This window comes from Heterodontus francisci, chromosome 7 (assembly GCF_036365525.1).
Source record: "Heterodontus francisci isolate sHetFra1 chromosome 7, sHetFra1.hap1, whole genome shotgun sequence".
Classification (NCBI taxonomy): Eukaryota; Metazoa; Chordata; class Chondrichthyes; order Heterodontiformes; family Heterodontidae; genus Heterodontus; species Heterodontus francisci.
Genome location: NC_090377.1, coordinates 60,816,519 through 60,839,565, shown reverse-complemented (window position 1 = coordinate 60,839,565; position 23,047 = coordinate 60,816,519). Strand labels below are relative to the sequence as shown.

The following is a 23,047-nucleotide window of genomic DNA, read 5'->3' as shown; positions in this document are numbered from 1 at the left end:
CCTTCTCAAGTTTAGTGGCACTGGCCACTCCTGTGTGCAGTGTATCTTTCTACTTGTACAGTAGTATAAATTGGGGTTGTCACAGTGTAGCAATAATAACCCTTTTGGGACCAGAACCACACATTTGTGCCGTTCTCGCACATACTTTTTCCATCTTTCCAAATGCAGAGCAACAAAACATTTGGTGAGGCGAGGCTTGATAATGTTTGTTAAAGCTGCTTTATTCCACAGCAAGTGAACACACAAAGCAACAGGAACATATTGATTGAATTCAGTCAGTATAATACATCTTTGCATTATGATACAAACGAAAGAACCTGCTACACATCCTCATGTCAGTGGATCATCTTACTTGACTTAAACAATGTGTTTTCTAACTATGCACCAACAGTTCTAACGTCTTCACCTCAGCAAAGGCCTCAGCAGCTTTCCATTTAACAAAATGTTGCTGATTAAAATTTGGCTCTCTGTTCATCATTTTCCTGTCTTCACAGGAAGATTGGACTTAGTTCCTGAATGCTCTTCCTCCCCTGCATGCCATTCAGGGTTGGCCAAATGAACTGCTAATCAATGTCTACTATAACCCTTCTATTTTAAATTAACTATGAAAAACTCAACAGAAAGGAGTATATCATCTGTTTCCTCCCGCTAACCCCACGGTATGACTGTATGCTAATCTCCTCGACCTGGAAGCAGCTAACAACTCCCCTGTTCCCACTTGTGCTGGGTAACAGTGAAGAAAGACCTACCCTGTTACCCGCTCCCACTGCCTGGGGCCCCAAACACTCTGGGTGAAGCACTTAATTGTACTTTTTCCCCACCTAATATACTGGCGATATGACTAGTAAACTGCAACAAACACTACATATAGTGAAGAACTTAACCATTCTACATAGTGAAAAATTTCAATTGCTTAAGACTTGTTCTAATACAGGGTTCAAATGTTACAGCAAAGAGACAAAGAAAAAGGAGTAAAGCATCAAAAGGAAAAATGAAGTAGAAGTTAATGTTAAGAGCGAAATAAGAAAGAAATCGCATTTTTAGTGCTGTTGACATCCCAAAGTGCTTCATGGCGATCAAAGTATTTTTGCAGTATAGTCACTGCTGTAGTGTGCATGAAACAATACCATGAAAGATGTTAAATTGAGTGAAAAGGACTTGAAACATCCACTAGAAATAGTGGGATAGTGAAATACCTGAACAGATTGGAAGAGTCAAAGAATAAAAATAGAGCTGCCCACGAAGGCAGTGGATAATTTTTTTAAAATTTGTTTATGGGATGTGAGTGGTGGCAAGGCTAGTATTTATTGCCCATCCTTAAGTGCCCTTGCGAAGCTGCTGGTGAGCCGCTGCCTTGAACTGCTGCAGTCCATGTGGTGTAGGTATATGCACAGTGCGATTAGAACAGCACAGTACAGGCCCTTCGGCCCACGATGTTGTGCCGAACCTTTAACCTACTCTAAGATCAAACTACCTACATACCCTTCATACTACTATCATCCATGTACCTATCCAAGAGTCGCTTAAATGCCCCTAATGTATCTGCTTCTACTACCACCGCTGGCAGTGCATTCCACGCACCCACCACTCTGTGTAACGAACCTACCTCTGACATCTCCCCAAAACCTTCCTCCAATCACCTTAAAATTATGCCCCCTGGTGATAGCCCTTTCCACCCTGGGAAAGGGTCTCTGGCTATCCACTCTATCTATGCCTCTCATCATCTTGTACCCCTCTATCAAGTCACCTCTCATCCTTCTTCGCTCCAATGAGAAAAGCCCTAGCTCCCTCAACCTTTCTTCGTAAGACATGCCCTCCAGTCCAGGCAGCATCCTGGTATATCTCCTCTGCACCCTCTCTAAAGCTTCCACATCCTTCCTATAATGAGGCGACCAGAACTGAACACAATATTCCAAGTGTGGTCTAACCAGGGCTTTATAGAGCTGCAGCATAACCTCGCGGCTCTTAAACTCAATCCCCCGTTAATGAAAGCCAACGCACCATACGCTTTCTTAACAACCCTATCAACTCGGGTGGCAACTTTGAGCGATCTATGGACATGGACCCCAAGATCCCTCTGTTCCTCCACACTACCAAGAATCCTGTCTTTAAGCCTGTATTCCGCATTCAAATTCGACCTTCCAAAATGAATCACTTCACACTTTTCCAGGTTGAACTCCATCTGCCACTTCTCAGCCCAGCTCTGCATCCTGTCAATGTCCCGTTGCAACCTACAGCAGCCTTCCACACTATCCACAACACCAGCAACCTTCGTGTCATCGGCAAACTTGCTAACCCAGCCTTCCACTTCCTCATCCAAGTCATTTATAAAAATCACAAAGAGCAGAGGTCCCAGAACAGATCTCTGCGGAACACCACTGGTCACCGAGCTCCATGCTGAATACTTTACATCTACTACCACCCTCTGTCTTCTATGGGCCAGCCAATTCTGTATCCAGTCAGCCAACTTTCCCTGTAACCCATGCCTCCTTACTTTCTGAATGAGCCTACCATGGGGAACCTTATCAAACGCCTTGCTAAAATCCATATACACCACATCCACTGCTCTTCCTTCATCAACGTGTTTTGTCACATCTTCAAAGAATTCAATAAGGCTTGTGAGGCATGACCTTCCCCTCACAAAGCCATGCTGACTGTCTCTAATCAAACTATGCTTTTCCAAATAATCATAAATCCTGTCTCTCAGAATCCTCTCCAATGATTTGCCCACTACCGACGTAAGACTGACTGGTCTATAATTCCCAGGGTTTTCCCTATTCCCTTTCTTGAACAAGGGAACAACATTTGCCACCCTCCAATCATCTGGTACTACTCCAGTGGACAGTGAGGACGCAAAGATCATCGCCAAAGGCGCAGCAATCTCTTCCCTTGCTTCCCTTAATATCCTTGGGTATATCCCGTCTGGCCCCGGGGACTTGTCTGTCCTCATGTCTTTCAAAATTTCCAGCACATCCTCCCTCTTAACCTCAACCTGTTCGAGCATATCAGCCTGTTTCACGCTGTCCTCACAAACGACCAGGTCCCTATCACTAGTGAATACTGAAGCAAAGTATTCATTTAGGCCCTCCCCTACCTCCTCCGACTCCAGGCACAAGTTCCCTCCACTATCCCTGATCGGCCCTACCCTCACTCTGGCCATCCTCTTGTTCCTCACATAAGTGTAGAATGCCTTGGGATTTCCCTTAATCCTACCCGCTAAGACTTTTTCATGTCCCCTTCTAGCTCTCCTAAGTCCATTCTTCAGTTCCTTCCTGGCTACCTTGTAACCCTCCAGAGCCCTGTCTGATCCTTGCTTCCTCAACCTTAAGTAAGCTTCCTTCTTCCTCTTGACTAGCTGTTCCACATCTCTTGTCATCCAAGGTTCCTTCACCCTACCATCCCTTCCTTGCCTCATCGGAACAAACCTATCCAGCAGTGCTCCCTGAACAACCTCCACATTTCTGTCGTGCATTTCCCTGAGAACATCTGTTCTCAATTTATGCTCCCCAGTTCCTGCCTAATAGCATTGTAATTCCCCCTCCCCAATTAAATATTTTCCCATCCCGTCTGCTGCTGTCCCTCTCCATGACTATAGTAAAGGTCAGGGAGTTGTGATCACTATCACCAAAATGCTCTCCCACCGAGAGATCTGCCACCTGGCCTGGTTCGTTGCCAAGCACCAAATCCAACATAGCCTCCCCTCTAGTCGGCCTATCTACATATTGAGTCAGGAAACCTTCCTGGACACACCTGAGGAAAACTGCTCCATCCAAACTATTTGCACTAAGGAAGTTCCAATCAATATTAGGGAAGTTGAAGTCACCCATGACAACAACCCTGTTACTTCTGCACATTTCCAAAATCTGCCTCCCAATCTGTTCCTCCGTGTCTCTGTTGCTATTGGGGGGTCTGTAGAAAACTCCCAATAAAGTGACTGCTCCTTTCCTGTTTCTGGAAGGACATTCCAGCATTTTGACCCAGCGACAGTGAAGGAGCAGCAATATAGTTCCAAGTCAGGATGATGAGTGACTTGGAGGGGAATTTGCAGGTGGTTTAGTTTAGAGATACAGCACTGAAACAGGTGTTCCCATGTGTCTGCTGCCCTTGTCCTTCTAAGTGGTAGAGGTCACAGGTTTAGAAGATGCTGTTGAAGGAGCCTTGGCAAGTTGCTGCAGTGCACCTTGTAGATGCTATACACTGCTGTCACCATGTGCCAGTGGTGGAGGGAGTGAATGTTTAAGATGGTGGATCAGGTGCCAATCAGTCTGGCTGCTTTGTCCTGGACAGTGTTGTTGAACCTGGACTTATCCAGGCAAATGAAGAATATTCCATCACACTCCTGACTTGTGCCTTGTAGATGGTGGGCAAGCTTTGGGGAGTCAGGAGGTGAGCTACTCACTGCAGAATTCCCAGTTTCTAACCTGCAGTTATAGCCACAGTATTTATATGACTGGTCAATGGTAATCCCCCAGGATGTTGGTGGGAGATTCAATGATGGTAATGTTGTTGAATGTCAAGAAGAGATGGTTGGATTCTCTGTTGTTGGAGATGGTCTTTGCCTGGCACTTGTGTGCTGCGAATGTTACTCACCATTTAACAACATAAGCCTGAAAGTTGTATAGGTCTTGCTGTGTGCAGGCATGGATTGCTTCATTATTTGTGAAGTTGTGAATAATACTGAACACTGTAGAATCATCTCCACTTCTGACCTTACGATGAAGCAGCTGAAGATGGTTGGGCTTAGGACTCTACCCTGAGAAACTGTTGCAGTGATGTCCTGGGGCTGAAATGATTGGCTTTCAACAGCCACAATCATCTTTTGTGCTAGGTATGACTCCAACCAGTGGAGAGTTCCTTCCCCCACCACCGATTCCCATTGACATCAATTTTGCTAGGGCTCCTTGATCCCACACTTGGTCATATGCTGCCTTGATGTCTCGGCAGTCACTCTCATCTCATTCTGGAATTCAACTCTTTGGTCCACATTTGAACCAAGGCTGTGATGTGGTCTGGAACCCAAACTGAGAATCTGTGAACAGATTATTGCTGAGGAAGTGCCATTTGATGATGGGACGGTAATTGGCTGCATTGGATTTCCCCTGCTTTTTGTGGACAGCGCATACATTTCTGAAATATGTCTGAAATGCCCTGAGAGATAATGATACTGAGCCATCCAGGCAAGGAAGATCCTATGTTTAATTTCTTCTCAGCTAAATTAGCCTCAGTCTCCAAAGGTAGAGGAGGGAAAAGGTTGACAAAGTTGCCACACTTGACTCATATCCCCATGATGTGGGGATTCATGGATGCTGAATAAGTACAGGATCAGGCTCTTATGACTAGCCCTTCCCACTGCCCAAATCACTCACTCTAGTGTCAGACATCAAAAAAGGCTACTTAACCAAAATTACTGGGCAGTTATTAACATCTGTGCCAAGAAATGAAGGACAAAGTCAGGATTAAATAAGAATGAGGCTGAGTATTAAAAACAGAAATGCATCTCAAATCTGTGAAGCTAATGAAACTTGCTCACAAAAGGCCAGTTTATAAAGAGAACAGTATTTACTACTTAAAAGGAAGTGTAGCTTAGATCAACAAGGGAAAACAGAAAATTGCAGTTCTGGATTTTGCAAGTACAACACCACATCAGTGATTATTCATCCAATAGAATAAACTTCTCAAACGTATTGAGTAACCCAACAGGTATGCACCCGCAGCATTTATTACAAATTTTTTTAAAGATTTGTATCTTTGGCAACATTAAGTATATATTGACAATATATTTAACATCTAATTCATGTGCATCTGTTGATCTTTATTAATTTTACCTTTTGTTGCAGCATCCACAGATGTACTATAGCCAAGAAGACTCGAGCAAGAGAAATTATGATACATATAGAATGTACATGCAGTCTCCACACAGTTATGAGGACCCCTATTTTGATGACCAAATTCATTATCCAACAGCCACTGATTATACATCACAACGTGGACTAAAAACTTCAACTAACTATGTAGACTTGTATTCCACTACACGGCCGCTTTACAGAGCAGACCAGTACCCAGGATCCCCAGACTCCTGGGTTTAACACTAGGAAAGCAAAATAAAACAAAAATGTCTTTTTGCTCTGTTTCGAAGAGACTTGATTGTAAGTGATCATCGATGTAAAAGATTTCTAGTGGAGACGATGTGAATGTAATCTGAAGGAAGGAATTTGGGATGTACTTTTTAAAAGGAAATGATGGAAGGAACTGCAAAGGGAAATTGATGGGGAGAGTCTTTTAACTCTGTCTAGATGTTAGATATCTTATATGTAGCTCTTGTAGTTTGGTGGAGGTGTGGGCCAAGTGATGAAAGGTTTGAGGTGGAAGGAAATAAGTGAAGAATGTGTGGGCCAAATGAAATGTGAAACTTTTGTGAATAAAGTCTTACTCTGTTGGTTTGTACAGACATTTTAAAATATATACCCTTTTTGTTTAACTGAAATAATGAACCTTCAAATTATGTATTCCATTCCCCTTGTAAATTTGCTTTCTTTGGTGTAAATATGGAAATGCCATATGAACATGGATTGCTGTCATTTCTGAAAGCAGTGTCCTGTATTGAAATTAATTTTAAAATACAGGTGTCGTACAATAGATGAATTATTCTAAATGAAAATAAGTCACATTTTGTTTTAAAGCAGTTTTGTAATTTCAAAGAATATGCATTTCCCAGTAAATTGGATACTTATTTTTCCATTCTCATTCTGTGGCTAGTTTCACTGCCATTTGCGATATGCATTTATAAATAAATGTGATCATTTCATTCACTCAGAGGCTTTGTCCTCAAGTTTGTGCTTTTTTGTCATTCAAGTTGGAATTGATGTATTTGGCAACTAGATGCTTGTGTTTATTAATTTGGTGCTTCTAGATTGCAAGCTTCTACTTTGAATTTCAACCAGCCTATTTTTATTACTGTAATTGTGCATTAGTCTTTGACTTTTCTTCACTTAACCTAATTTTTTCTTTGCACTTTTTTACATCTAATTTTACGTCCTTAAAACAACTAGCAACAAGTTTGAGTCAATACAATAAATTCCAAATGTTTGCTTTAACATAATTTGTAAATTTCCTTTTCATTTTTCAGACTTTTCTGATCTCTCACTGATTTTAAAAACATATGTCCACCTTCCTCAAAGTGCTACACATAGCATATGTTGATATACTATAGAAAGCATACAATGAGGCTGTTCCAGTTATTTTTCTCCTATCTCCCTGCCATGTCTGCAATACTACTCATTGGTACTATACTTTTCACCATTGATAATTAATCTGTACAACTATGAATGATTTCCATTCAAGCCTAAGGATGTTAATTTTTTTTACTCCTTTTTAAGGAAACTATCAACTAAGCCACCAACAGCAGTAGCTTTTAGTTCTGTATACAACCTGGGATTGTGAATCAGTTGGATATCTCTGTAATTTTTTGGAAATCCAGTGCTATATTTATATTTCCAACATGCATCTTTGATGTCTGCAGTACCCACAATGTTTTCAACCGAGGTTGTCAATTAGTCATGATTGAAAAAGCAGTTTGCATTCACATTACCAAATTCTCGACACTCAGTGCTGAAAAACAACTTGCAATGATTTTCAGGCAGTATTATCTCTATAGCTGATTTAAAATGTAGATGCAATGTGAATGTGTCTTGCATGTCAGCAAAACAAAAGGATTTTAAAATAAATTGAAACTGTAAAACCTTCTCAGGATAACATGGCAACCACCCAAACTGGAAAATGCCTTTGGAACATGGGAATCTAAACAAACAGCTGAAGTAGCCATTCCTCCATTGACTAGTTCAGTAAAACTGCCTTCATATGGTTTTGCTTCCACTGACCCCAAATGGTCAGTGTATCTTCATGGCTTTTCTTCCTGCTTCCACAGAATCTATTTGCTAATTCTCATTGACATAGTCTGCAGATGCAGGGACAGCTTCTATATGTTTGGTGAAAATATCCAGCTCTACCTCTTCTCCAACTCTACTGACCCTACAACTACCTTTATGCTGTTAGATTGCTTGACTGACATCAAATCATGGACAAATCAGAATTTCCTCCAAATGAACATCTTTTTGGCACGTGATATAAACTTTGTCCTCTGATTCCATTGTCCTCCTCTCTTCTACATCTTCCTGCCCCGCACAGCCATGTGGTCAGGCTGTGTGGAACCTGGGGTACCCTGTTAAACCCAAAACCAAGCATCAAACCTTCCATGCTATCCATCACCAAGCCTACTTACTTATAATCTTCAATATCACCCACCTCCACCACTGCAAACCCTTTTGTCAATTTAGCCTTTACTTCTCCAATCTTGTCTAACATTTTCAGTAAACTCCAACTAGTTCAAAATTCAGTCACTGTTATCTACCCTGCATACCCATCATCCACATCCTTACGAACCTACATTGGCTCCTTGTTCTCGCATGTAGAATTTAAAATTCTCATTTGTTTTCAAATCCCTCCATGGCCACGCTCTATGCTACATCTGCAACCATCTCCAGCTTTACTTCTCATCTTGTGCCTTTAGTGGATCAGTCCTTTTTGCCTCGCCACTAGTCACAGAGCCTTCAATTGCTAGATCAGGGGCCTGGTATGTTTGGGCAAGAATTAACCAGTGTGTAGTTTCTGGGAATGTTCGAGTGGTAAATGAGGTTCTGCAGCCTTATTCCTCCAAATGTAGCAGTTACAGCTTTTACTTTCCCACCAAAAGGAATGTTGTAGTGATTTTGTTTAATTGCACCATATGGTGACCTACATTTATGACGTGTTTTTATATCACTTTGTTTGTGTAGACAGTTTATGCATTTCTTTCCTGAAGACACTAAAGCCAGGCTACCAGACCCGAACCCGAGTAGACCTGACTACTTGGGTTCGGGTCGGGTCGAAATTCTGAGTCCAGCATTCGGGCTCTGGTCAGGCTAAACACTGCTTCTGGGAAGTCACAGGATCAGGCTTACCCATGACTCCCCACAACTCCTGCTGCAGGAATAGCCTGCTGCCAGAACAGATGAAGGAGATTCGTGTCGGGTCAGGCGCGAAAAAAAATTAAACGGCTTGGGTTCAGGTTGGTTGTGGTCGGGTTGGGCCCTGGTCATGTTTTAATTTTATACCCGAGCCAGACTTTAGAAGACACTAAACTTACAAGAGAGTTAATTGAGTTTGAGTAATGTCCGTGTGGTTGGTGTGACAGATAAGAATGAAACAAACCTGGTACATGTGATGAGAAGTACTCTGCCATTCTAAGGAAGGTGCTTTGTTATGCAGGAACAATATGGAAGAATGTTTCAAGCATCAAGCAGCTGTCACGTGCATCAGTTACTGAAGCTGAAATACCTTGAAGAGCGAACATCCTATTTAATTTTTTCTGTAAAACATCAATTGTCAGTATATGGATTACTTTTGATTTCAAATAAACATACTATTCACATCAGTAGTGCCATTAAAATCATTAGCTGTTTCTTGGCATTAATTGTCAACATAGATAATCAACTAGCTAGGATTGCACTTTGAATTATAGAAGGACTTGAAAAATATACTCATGGGGAATAATGTGGAGAAGCCAAGAAAAAGTGGACTTACCCTAGTTAAGTGGTAGCATAAGGTGGTGCTGAACTGTATTGTCAGCAGGCAGTAATATCTGCAGGTACTAACTGACAATGGAGCAAACACAGCAGATATACTCTCTTGCTCTTTATCCCACCCTCATCCTAGATTTTCACTGTGTATGCTTCTGGTAACTATCTCAGTAGGTATCCCCAATGCTCTGTGGATGAGGGAGAGGGTGGCCCAACTACAGAGCCCAGATGTGCTGGTATTCCACTAGCTCTACACATAGCCTATATATTACTCGCTCTGTCTGGTGAATGTTTCATAAATGTTGAGACAAAAGGGTCAATTTTTACTTGGCAGGAATCGGGGCTGTGGGCCTAAAGAAGACAACAATTAGTCTGGTCACTCCAGAGTGAGAGATTTTTTAACTCCCAGTATCATTAGCATTTCATGATGCTGGCTCCCGCCTCAAGCTGGCAGAAAGATTTGGATGCCAGCAGGCAGGAATTAAGTATCTGGGTTGCTGGGCTGACCACCACTGCAGAACCAAAAGAAACAGTCCACAGCAAGATAAGTGAGGAAGAGAAGGAAATGGAACAATCTAGGTCAAGGAAAGGAGGAAGCCCCAGGCAGGAGTAGCCCACGGTATTCTTACGACTCCTGATCCTCTTGTCTTACAAGGACTTCAAATAAAATAATTTTTTCCAACTTTTCTTGGTCCCTACTGGCCACTCTGTAGACTCCCACTGTGGTTCAGTTTTTGGGTTGGCCCCACACAGACCTCCCAGAAGCAGAAGTTAAAATCCCATTGCAGTGCCAATGATAGAGTCAGGTTGTGATTTATTTGATGTAAAGTAGACCCCTGTCTGCATGCAGCCCTCCCGTGTCTGTTCTTGGGTAAGTTACAATAGCAGGGGGCAGGAACAAAGCATGAAACCCTCACCCTGTCAAAATCCACCATTCTCACCAGGCAGGAGCATTAAGATCTACCCTCAAATGTTAGTTGTAGACTGTGTTGGACTATAATCGTCTTGCTGACAGGACAGTCCTGGGTGATGTGGCAAACCAGGAGTTACTGGAAGTAGTTATATTGGGTGTCAGGAAATTTCTCAGCCAGTTTCCTACTTATGCAGCATTTTGCCCAAACCATGAATATCCTTCTCTTGAAGCACACTTGGCACAAATCCATTGGGGCAGATCACAGTTGTGCCAAAATAGAGAGAAGGCTGAGAATGCTTACTAATAACTATAGTTGCCTACTTCCACCTCTGCAATCTTTCCCATCTTCATCCCCACCTCAGCCTATAACAACAGCTTACATTTCATAGCACCTTTAATGTAGTAAAACATCTTAAGGCGCTTGCTGACAGGAAAAGTTTCCCACTTGTGTAGTATTTTGCCCAGCTGCTACTGAAACCTGCATTTGTGCGTTTGTTACTTGGAAACCTGACTCTTCCAATGCTTTCCTGGCTGGCCCCTCATCCCCCATCCTCAAAAAAACTTATGTTCATTCACTACTGCTTGTACCTAACTTGCAACAAATCTCATTCGTTTATCAGACCCTATCATCAACGAGCATTCTCAACTCAAGTATAATGTCCTTAGTTACAGAGTAATGTTCCCTTTACCCTGTCGCAACCAGATGACTTATCCACAATTTCAGAAGCACATTTTGTGCTGCATTTCAGAAGAACATAGCGTATATTCCTATCTATTTCTCACAGATTGTCAAATTATCAAAAGCAGTTTTTCACTGTAGATACTCATCCAAAAGAAACTGGAGTGAATTGGTTGAAAACCATTTCATGTACCAGCAAATTGAAGAGACTGTCATCTCAACAGTGTGGGCTGGAGATGAAAAGCCAGGAGCTATTTCTATGCCAGTTCACCCTTTGCAGCAACATTTTTGTTGCCTAAGAACATGTCCTTTTGAAATACTTCATATAGGGTCATACATGTCTACAACAGAAAACGAAGCCATTAGTCCCATTGTGTCTTGACTGAGCAATCCAAAACTAATCACACTGCCCTGCTCTTTTTCCTTAAAAAGTTTCGATTTCGAGTCCCACTCCAGGACTTGAACACAAAAAAATCAAGGCTGACATACCAGTGCCTTACTGAGGGAGTGCTGCACTGTCAGAGGTGCCATCTTTCGAATGAGGCGTTAAACTGACGCCTTCTCAGGTGAACTTAAAAGATCCCATGGCACTATTTTGAAGAAGAGCAATCGATTTATCCCTGGGCCCTGGCCAATATTTGTCCCTCATCAATATCACAAAAACAGATTATCTGGTCATTATCACATTGCTGTTTGTGGGAGCTTGCAGTGCACAAATTGACTGGTAGGTTTCCTACGTTACAATAGTGACCACAATTCAAAAGTACTTAATTGACTGTAAAGCACTTTGGGTAGTCCTGTGGTCGTGAAAGGCACTATAAAAAGGCACATCTTTTTATGTGCTCACTGACCTACATTGGTTCCCAGTCCAGCAAAGCCTCAAATTTAAAATTCTCATCCCTTGTTCAGATCCCTCCATGGCCTCTTTTTTCCTCCCTCTTCTGTGTCTAACCTGCTCCAGCTCCACAGCCCTCAGAACTCTCTGTTCCCCCAATTCTGGCCTCTTGTGCATTCCCGATTTCCTTCATCACACTATTGGCAGCCATGCTAGCCTAGCCCCTAAGCTCTGGAATTCCCTCCGTAAACTTCTCTGACTCTCTACCTCTCCTTTAAGATGCTCCTTAAAACCTACCTTTTTGACCAAAGTTTTGGTCATCTACTCTAATATCTCATCATGTGACTCAGTGTCAGATTTTGTCTGATAATGCTCCTGTGAAGGGCCTTGGGACATTTTGTTCCATTAAAAGCACTTATAAATATAAGTTTCTGTAGTGCAGCACAGGCTTCCCTCTATTTGGATATTTCTGTGCACCCATTTATGGGGGGTTTAAGGGAACAGTGTGTAGCAGAGCTGCCAAGTAGGTTTTGCTTCCATGATAAGCTGTAGGTTTCTGGGGAGAATATATTACTCCAGCTAATGATGCCATGGAGTTGGGCTGTCTGGTAGTAGAATCTGGGGTTCGGGAGACTCTGCCACTTTCTGGGGGAGTTAAAGCCATCTCAGATGTAAACCTGATAGCCTTCCTGCCCAAATAAACCTGCTATTGTGCTTGTTGAGATCTCAGAACTGCTGAACCAAGATGCATACAGGCAGCATAAAGAACATGCAGAGCAGGTATGGTACAAATTTATCTTTATTAATCTCGTTCTCCCCAGCAACAAGATGGACAGGTTGCTCCACCTGTTCAGGTCGGTGTATTTGCTGAAAAAGAAGGTGGGAGGTTTTCCATGTAAAGTGCTAAGAGTTTGGGTGTAATTAATATGCAGTTACTTAACCCTGCCTTTTTCCAAGCAAAGGGATAATCCTTCTGTATTCGCATAAGCTCAGCAGTAGTGCAACTTGTAGCCTAATAGCTGGCTGAACATTTTTATGATCTGAAAGAAATTGGGAAAGAAAGCATTCGGGCTAGTCATGTACAGCAGGATGTCATCTGCATGAGGGCCTAGAGTTCTTAGGTCCAGTATGCAATTAAATAGCTGCTACTCTTTTGGAAGCAACCCCACCAGACACAAATCCAAGCTGCACCATTGGTGCTTTCATTATCTCTAACCATGCATTTAGCACTCTCCAGCCAGCACCAGATGACTTATCCCTCATTCATGCCACTAGTACTTCAACCGCACCTCCCTTGGGGACTAGGAACTCATATCCTCCATCTTCAACTGGATCACCCAGTTTTTTGTGAGAACACTGACACATCCCAAATCCTACACTGGGAAAACACAGAGGCAGTCCTTTGGGGCTAGATAATAGCCTAACCTGTGGCCAGAAACTAAAGAAGGCTCCAAATCCAGAAGAAGCTGGAACTTGATAGTGAGTGAACTAGAAATCCAGCATAAGTGGCTCTGCATAACCAATGCTGAAAGGTTCATAACTAGGACAGGGGAGGTACACACTTTGTGGGTGCTGAACACTCCACAATTTTAAATACTACAAGCAAGGGGAGACAAACTATGAATACTTTTAATCTATACCCCTGACATACAGAGAGTAGCATCAGTGCATCAATCATCAAACTGAATAGTCAAGCAATAACTTGCATTTATAAAGTCCCTTTAAAGTAATAAAATGCTCAAGGGGCTTCACAGGAGCATCATAAAACAAAATTTGACAATGAGCCACATAAAGAGCTATCATGGCAGATGACCAAAAGCTTGGTCAAAGGCATATGTTTTAAGGAATGTCTTAAAGGAGGAGGGGGAAATAGAGAGGTGAAGAGGTTTAGAGAGGGAGTTTCAGAGTTTACAGCCTTGGCAGCTGAAGGCATGGCAACCAATGGTGTAGCAATTAAATTTGGGAGTGCTCAAGAGAGCAGAATTTTGCAAGTACTATGCCTTGCTCTATACCACTGAAGTATAAGCCACACAATAAGAAGTTCAAAAACTTGTCATAAGTTTGGTCGAACTCCAGGACCAGGTGGATTCCCTGCCAAGTTCTACAAAGCTGTTGTCCTTAACCTGACCACCAAGCTGACAAAGCTATTTCACTACATATTTATCCAGATCCCTTTTGAAAGTTATTACTGAATCTGCAGTGTGGTGCATTCCAGATCATAACAACTCACTGTGTAAAGAGAAAAAAAGTTTAATTATGTGGCCTCTGATTCATTTGCCAATCATCATGACAAAATATATATAGGTTGGTTAGTGTGTGTCTCCTCTAACCAGTGTATCAAATGGACCACAATAACCTTTGTACATACAAACAGTGAGGGCCTTGTGTCTGTGAATCCTACAGGCCCATATTGGCCCTAACCTGCAAATATTGGTAAAATGTTGGCCCTCAAGCTGGATTCAAACACCTCCAAACTAGTTCACCCAGACCTAACTGAATTCATTTAATTTACCTCTTGGCAGACAAAACCAGATAATTGTTCAATATCATGCTCTGTTGCAACAGCACAAATACATCTGTCCTGATGTTAACACTGAATGCAGAACAGGCCTTTGGGGAGAGTGAGATTTCTAATTCCTGTACTTCAGCAAAAAGCTTTTGGAAACATGTTCAGAAAATGGATAAAAATCATCCACTCCCACCCCTTACCCTCTGTGAAAACTAATAGCAGAGCCTCACCACCATTCCCTCTCCAACAAGAGGTCGGACAAGGTTGTCTCTGTAACCCCTCTTCTTTGCCCTAACCATTGATCCAATATGTTTTTAAGAAAAAGTTCAGCTGAGGACTACAGTTATTTTAAGAGGATATGCAAGATACATAATTTTTCTTTGAAGAATTTTTGTATGTAGTTTTTGTGTTGAATTATTTTATGGCATTATTTTCTTTTTAAATGGAGAGTTTGATTTTTAAAACCAATAGAAATTTCTAACTGCTTACAATGAATGCAGAAAAGGATACTGATGTTCAGTTATAAATATCTTTTTTTAAGATATCTGCATAATAAATGCCTACAGCACATATTACCCTTCAATACAAAGGGGGTAATTTTCAGTTTAGCCACCTGAGCAGTAACCTGCTGAAGTAGATTATCTGCCCATTGTAAAACCTGTCTGACTTCTGCTCCATTGAAATTAATTGTGACAAAATTCAAAATGAACACTAAGTTGTTTCTATTCATAACAATTCCCAATGTATTTCAAATGCCAGGTACTTCCCTGGGGCTTTTCACGCTTTGCCATCACAGTAATGCCAACCCCACCATCTCAAAAAGATTTGGTATAAAATTCATGAGTTGCTATATTTTCCAAACATAAACCAATATAGATTGACAGTTGGTTTATAAACCTCATTCGTGACTTATTTAATCTCTAACAGATAAGGACTCTTTACAAAGACTATATTATTGCATCTGAAAATGCTTTGCAAAAACTTTTTTAAAATCCTACCTGATATCCCTCCATGGGTTAAAGAAGGATCTGTCCTCCCACCTCAGTCACTATTGGCTGAAACTGCTGTATCCTTATAGGATGAGACCAAACCTACGTGTACCAGCTGAATACATTAATATGTTAGAAATAACTTTACAGTGGACTAACCATTACCACCTCCAAATTTGAGTTATTCAAAAAATGACAGTGGTGGTTAAGTTGATACAAACATATGAAATATAACTGACATGTAAAGACCTTTTGGTCCATCCAGCCTGTATCACTATATATATGCTCCCCACCCATAAAATGTAGAGATTTCATTTATCAATTTCAACTATCAGTTTTAATCATTATTTTATTTGCAATATCTTGAAATAATTTAATATAACAAATGATCATGTAGAATAATTGATACTTAGTGAACAGCACAGTTGCATTGCTCTTTTAGTACCAATAGACAATAATTTGCAATTCCACAGTACCCCTTATGCAGAGACACATCTCAAAGTGCTTTACATTGAAGAGTGCAAAACAGTGGATGCTAAACAGAAGGAGAAAGGTTAAAATAAAGAGTAGATTGGAAAATGAAAGGCACAATAGAATAAAAGTGTTTTAGGGAGTTTTTTTTTAAAGCAGAGAGGGTGGAGAGAACTGAACTGAACTGAAGAGGGCAGGTCTGTAGTGGCTAAATGAGGAGTGCTCAATAGTGGAATGAAGTGAAAACAGTAAGAAGATTGTGTTAGAGAGTTAAGGGGGCATGCAGAAATTTGAAAATGAGGTCTAAAATTTAAGTCAACTCCCTAGGGGACAGGAACCACTGGGGCTTGGAGGAGATGGGTGATGGGGCGGGGGGCAAATAAGGACATGGGTTGCAAACTTTAAATGAGTTTAAGCTTATGAATGGGTGTGCAAATGAGGCTGGCTGGGGAAAAGTTAGAGAATTTAAACCTTGAGGTGGTGGAGGCAGGAACCAAAAGAGATGTCTTCTATTTTGACAGCGTTAAGCAAGAAAAAATATTATTTTTTCTCTTTCAAAATCATTGTCTTAAACCAGATTATTATATTGCCTTGGAGTATCAAGTTAAGGAAAAAATATGTATAATGAACTGTGATTGATTCTATGATTTTGTCATGAAACACAGAATGATACAACACAGAAGGAAGCCATTCAGCCCATTGTGCTGGTTCCAGCCCTTTGAAAGAATCCCAATTACTCCCACTCCCCTGCTTTTTCCCCATAGCTATGCAAAAATGTTGCCCTTCATGTATTTATCCCGATTTCTTTTGAAAGTTATCACTGAATCTGCAGTGTGGTGCATTCCAGATTATAACAACTCACTGCGTAAAGAGAAAAAAAGTTTAATTACGTGGCCTCTGATTCACTTGCCAATCATCATGACAAAATATACATGGGCTGATTAGTGTGTGTGTGTCTCCTCTAACCGGTGTATCACCCAGACCCACAAAACAGGAACACAGCCAGGGGCATGCCCAGACTAACATAAAAATGATACTGTTCCATCCAGTAACTACAGGGGTGGGGGTGGAATAAACAAGAAAGAGAAATTAAAGAAAACATTATGGAGTTTTAAAAATGAGCTTTTAGGAGCAGAAATCGGGCCCAGGCTATTGGTGTTGAGAGTTGGGCCGGACTTTTACATCGAACCAGAGGCCTGCCTACCAGCAGAAAAAGTTGCGGACAAGCCCACCTCCACTGAGCCTGGAAGCCACACTCTAATCTTATATGGCCCATGCCCTTAAGTTGGCCTTGGGCAGGACTTCCACCCCTTCTGAGGCAGGAAATCCCACCTCCAATAGCTGCTGGCCAATCAGCGGGCCAGCAACTCTTCAATCCCAGTAGCGCCACCAGGAGCAGTGAAGGGGGGGTGCAAATAAGGATATGGGTTGCACCGTTGATCAAGAGAAGGAACACGATGTCGCAAAAAGTGCATTTCAAACCTGCCTGCCAAAATCCCAAGATTTCATAGCCCTCTCACAAGATCACAAGTGATGCTCAATTTTACTTTAAAATCGCGTCTCTCATGATAAATTCACAAAAGTTAGCACGTCTGCCATCATAACTTCAGCAGAGACTCCATTTTGCGTGTTAATGGGGCTTCCGCTGAAATTACAATGGTAGATCGGGAGAAGCCCCAAGGAAATTTCCAGTTTAAGTTCTGGAGCAAAAACCTAATGACAGGAATTTCCTTCGGGGATCTCCTGATCGGCTCCACATTCAACAGCGACTCCAAATATACACATAAACAGGGTTTCTGCTGATCTTCCACCGCAGTTAATCATAATCAGTTTAGAGATACAGCACTGAAACAGGCCCTTCAGGCCACCGAGTCTGTGCCGACCATCAACCACCCATTTATACTAACCCTATACTAATTCCATATACCACATCCCCACCTGTCCCTATATTTCCCTACCACCTACCTATACTAGGGGCAATTTATAATGGCCAATTTACCTATCAACCTGCAAGTCTTTGGCATGTGGGAGGAAACCAGAGCACCCGGAGGAAACCCACGCAGACACAGGGAGAACTTGCAAACTCCACACAGGCAGTACCCGGAATTGAACCCGGGTCACTGGAGCTGTGAGGCTGCGGTGCTAACCACTGCGCCACTGTGCCGCCACAATCGGGATTAGTCCCAGAGTAAGAGTTCATGGCTGGAGCTTTAAATATTGTTTAATTGGTCAATTACACCATTATTGGATATTATTAGGCAATAATAAACTTCAAAAATCTACCAGTTATGAGTTATTTTTAAGGAATTGAGTTTATCTTTAAATTCCTTTACTCTCTTGTAGTGGATTTGTTTGGATAACGTGTGCAACTCTTCAGGCATTGTTTCACTGCAAATATGTAACAACAGTCTTGGTATACTTATCATCCCACTTTTATTAATTTGGCCTAGTATTTCTGATATTTCGGATTTTTTGTTATACTTTTTCAAGGTGTTCCTTTAACTACTTTGAAATGTAATTGTATGAAGTAGTAAATAATGCTTTAAGTGCTGAACCTTGCCACCATAAGATACAAACACCAGAAATTTCAGCAGGGGTGTAAAACACACAAGATCTGTTCAGGATCTATTAAGCACCTTAGCAGTTCTAGTGATTGCGATAAATGTAGCTGTGATTGCTGAAACAACTGTGACCCATTGAGTCACAAGGAACTTTCAACTTTGACAGGGGTTTTTAATGGGCAGCATCGAATTGGTTGGCCAACATACACCCCATTTCTCTTTCCTTTCTCTGATGTTAATAGAAAGGAAGATCGGGTGAAGTAGCAGGCAGCCGATCCAATATTGTCAATTTTATACCCCTATTGACGTTGAAAATTCCACCCAAAGGTTGCATGTAGTTGGTCTCACCTGATTTATTACTTGAATGCTGGTTGTCACAACAGCAGTTGAGCACACGATTTGGGATCAAACCAAAAATGATGATGGCAAGGGTTTAATTATAACTTCAAAGTCAATTTACTTCAATGGAGGAACATTGAATTGATTTATTTGTAATTGCCTTATTGCTTCTGTTTCGACCAAGTGTGAAAGGTGTCTAGGGGTCCCTTTTAGCCTTCACCAGGTCTTATTATAATAATAGGACTTAATTTTAAACACACTGTGTTTTGAGCTCCCCCTTGGTGAATCCGTGTTCACCTCTTTCCAATTATAAGGCAAAAAAAGGACATAAACAGGCTTTCTTAGGTTTAAAGAAAAGTGAAATTTATTAAACCTTTAACTTAAACTCTAATTCAGTTAATGCCTATGGATACACGCCGCGGCCCACGCTAGCATGCATACGTGATACGCACATGCAAATAGAGACAGAAAAGAACAGGAGAAAAATAAAATGGAGAGGTTTGAGGCAATATCAGAAGACTTTCTTGTTACTGTGCTTCGAGCTCACTGTAGTTCTTTTGTAGGTAATCCTTGCTTTTCATTGGGGCCCAGTATTCTTCTTAAACCATGTTCACTGTAGGAGACTTTTCTCTCTTGGGTTCGTGTGTCTTCAATGGTTTCCGAAGCTGGTGAGAATGAAATGAGAGCAGACAGGAGACAGATGTTCTCTGTCCAGGAGCAAACAGCTGACTGAGTTCAAATTCTCTGTGGCAAGTTCAAATTCAAAAAACTCCACCACTAGTTAGTCATATGACTAAACTGGTCTGACCAGGTTTTCTGTGTATTGGGAAAGCAGGGACTGGTTCCTTTGTTCCAACACTGTCTGCTAGTATGCAAAAAAGGTCTTTCCGGCGAGGGGCCTGGCAATTCCTTGTGATAGGCCCTCTTCCCCGCAATAATTTTAAATTTCAATGTTCATGTGGTGAAATTGTTGACAGGTGGGGGCTGCATGACACTTCTTTAATATTCATAATCCCCATCTCCAACTGCTAATGTTTTACTACACATCAATAAAATTATTTGCAGCATTCTAATGATAGATTTCAAGAAAGTTTCTCACAGAATTCATATTGTGCATAGAATATTAAAGGATACCTGAATCTTTTATGTAATTAACTTCAGGAATGCTATAATTTTAATTTCAATATAAATTGTTGAATTTAATGATGAGTAAAATGCCTTCAGGATTAATTCCAGTATTGCCATTAAGGGATTGATCAAAGCACTACCCTGATAAATCACATCATAACATAGCTCAATGAAGTTCCAGTACTAACTGACTATATATATATATATGGCAGGACCGTATCTCCAACACAGAAGTCCTCGAGGCGGCCAACATCCCCAGCTTGTACACACTACTGAGTCAGCGGCGCTTGAAATGGCTTGGCCATGTGAGCCGCATGGAAGATGGCAGGATCCCCAAAGACACATTGTACAGCGAGCTCGCCACTGGTATCAGACCCACCGGCCGTCCACGTCTCCGCTTTAAAGACGTCTGCAAACGCGACATGAAATCCTGTGACATTGACCACAAGTTGTGGGAGTCAGTTGCCAGCGTTCGCCAGAGCTGGCAGGCAGCCATAAAGACAGGGCTAAAATGTGGCGAGACGAAGAGACTTAGTAGTTGGCAGGAAAAAAGACAGAGGCGCAAGGGGAGAGCCAACTGTGCAACAGCCCCAACAAACAAATTTCTCTGCAGCACCTGTGGAAGAGCCTGTCACTCTAGAATTGGCCTTTATAGCCACTCCAGGCGCTGCTTCACAAACCACTGACCACCTCCAGGCACGTATCCATTGTCTCTCGAGATAAGGAGGCCCAAAAGAAAAGAATATGAAATGTAGATTAAGATTAAGATTAATTATATATTTAACATTTTTGGGTCTTCTTGTCCTAGATTATTTCAGATTCCTAAGCACAATGATTGAGTTTTAGACAGACAGCCACTAAATCAAAATTTAGAGAACATTACGTTTTTTTCATAGTGGTAACAGCCCAATTTCATTGACCTGTGATATAATGCAACAATATTTCAGTAAGGACTGTCTTTTATCAGTGCTTTGTGGCATCGTTGGAATTAATACTGTTTTGCTCAATTTGAACAATATTGACATACAGGTACAAAAAACACAAGGGGCCCAAAATTCCATAATGTTATTTACCCTAGTTCTTGTTCCTCTAACCTGGGACATCTGGCTGGCAGGGCTGTCTAGCACTTGACCCAATGTAAATTGCAAGTTGGCTTTTTTAAATAGTCATTTACATTTCAGTAGTCCCATGTAAGCCAGGTTGCTTGGATATGAGGAGTGCAATCTTTTAAAAGCTACTAATAGCTAAAGATTGCTGCAGCAGGTTGGATAATGTCAAGCGAGTAGAAAAGTGAGAGTTTACTGTCTAGCAGTTACAATGGCTGACTCATGTTAGATTTTGTGCCATTTTGAAAGTACATCTACAAGTGGATGACTTGTCAGAGGCATTAGGGCATTACATGATGGCAAAGAACAATACTGAATTTCAAAGAAGACTGCTAAATATCATAAGAAGGAAGCCACAGAAAAATGTTGCCAGTGCCATGTCGAAAGAGATGGCAGTGGCACTTATTGCTGCTCCTCTCACCCCTAAGCTTGCGTACCAGTGTGGAAAGAAGTTGAATAACCTGACTACGTAACATATTGGCCACTGTTCCTTTACTTCCTTGGACACCAATACATTGTTCACTTTCTAAAATGAATATCTGTTCAAGTAACCTTTCACACTGTACTGAGAGAGTCACTAACTAGGAGACTTACAATTTGTGTCATCATCTCCCCTAACTTGCAAACAGTTTTACAACTCCTTCCCCCACATTGACAGGTTGATGCAAGCAGATCCATAATATCAGCTCTCTGATGCAATCAGAGAAGAGGACTGGGTCATTGTGGACCTCAGAGAGCCAAACCCCTAAAGGATTGGGGCTACAACCATGACTGAATTCACCAAGGATAAAAAGTGACTCGATACAGAGATTGAGACGAGATTGGTGGGGTGAGGGTAATGCTTGGGATGAGTAGGTAGATGATTTTAAAGGCGTAGGTGTAGGTGCAAAGGCCAGGCTGTGATTTAGGGATAGTCTATCAAGGGGATGTTATTAACTTTTAATTGTTTTGAACCTGAGGAAATACTCTACAGGTGTCATGGTAACTGGGACGGGTCCAATCAAAGAGGGGCATAAGTTTCCAGTCTGTGATGATTTGAATTTGAATTTTTAATTATTTTAGCTACAATTCATTCAAGAGATATTCTTGCTTTGAAACGCAAGTAATGATAATATCTCCCTCCATTGTCCAGCAGCGGACTCGGTAATAATCAAATAAGAAAACGTAGAAACAGCTGCTTCGAATCAGGACAAAAATAGCTTAAACGTGGAGGATTTTAAGTAGTTTCCTGGAATTAAGGTTGAGGGTTTGGTTGCTGTAAAGTGGGTAGGTGAGAGTTGCTTTATTTATTAAAGTACAGTCTAGCTATCCTCATTTTAGTTTTTTTTTGAATCTCTTGGCCAGTTTTACGGGAGAGATTGAGCTTTTTAGATCACCTTCCATGGCTGTTCGTCATCTTTTTCTGTATAAACAGGGAAACGTTGGATGGTTAACTTGATTTCTTTTTGGCTTTAACAATTGACTTTTTAATGGGGGAACTCTCACTTTTCCCTTTGTCATTTTATTTTCGTTTTTAACATTGTTATTTGGGATAGGAGCTTTCCCACCCTTCAGATGTTCGCGGTCGATATTCTACGATCCCACTGAACTACGAAATTTGAGACAATAGGTTCTCAAGTGATGACTTGGAAGTGGGGAGAGAAAATTGAGACTAACTTGTAAACTGGTGCAAGAACGTTTTGATATACTTTATATTTCGGTATGCCTGATTATGAAATATTACAAGAAGCTTGCAACTATGCGCTTCAGCTCTAACAGTTATTGAATATTGGCGATATTAGTTTTTGGAGGATAGGAAATATGTGAAGAAAGTGGATCTGGAACTTGGCTACATCCTATCAAGGTGCTTATGTGAGCAGGAGGCTGGGCGGTCTTGGTTCCCTTTTGAGGGAGCCGACACCTC

At 41.4% G+C, this 23,047-nt stretch overlaps 1 protein-coding gene across 3 annotated transcripts in view; it reads left to right on the top strand.

Moving 5' to 3' along the window:
- Window positions 1-6,882, top strand: part of pkp4 (plakophilin 4) — a 218,474-nt gene extending 211,592 nt beyond the window's left edge. For 2 of the 3 annotated variants that reach the window (XM_068035283.1, XM_068035284.1), the window contains exon 21: window positions 5,838-6,879. In XM_068035283.1, coding sequence (XP_067891384.1) covers window positions 5,838-6,086 — 249 coding nt within the window. In that variant the 3' untranslated portion in view covers window positions 6,087-6,879. Of the gene's footprint in view, window positions 1-5,837 lie in introns of all 3 variants that reach the window. The other variant, XM_068035282.1, reaches the window with a different exon arrangement.
- The last annotated feature ends 16,165 nt before the right edge of the window (window positions 6,883-23,047 follow it).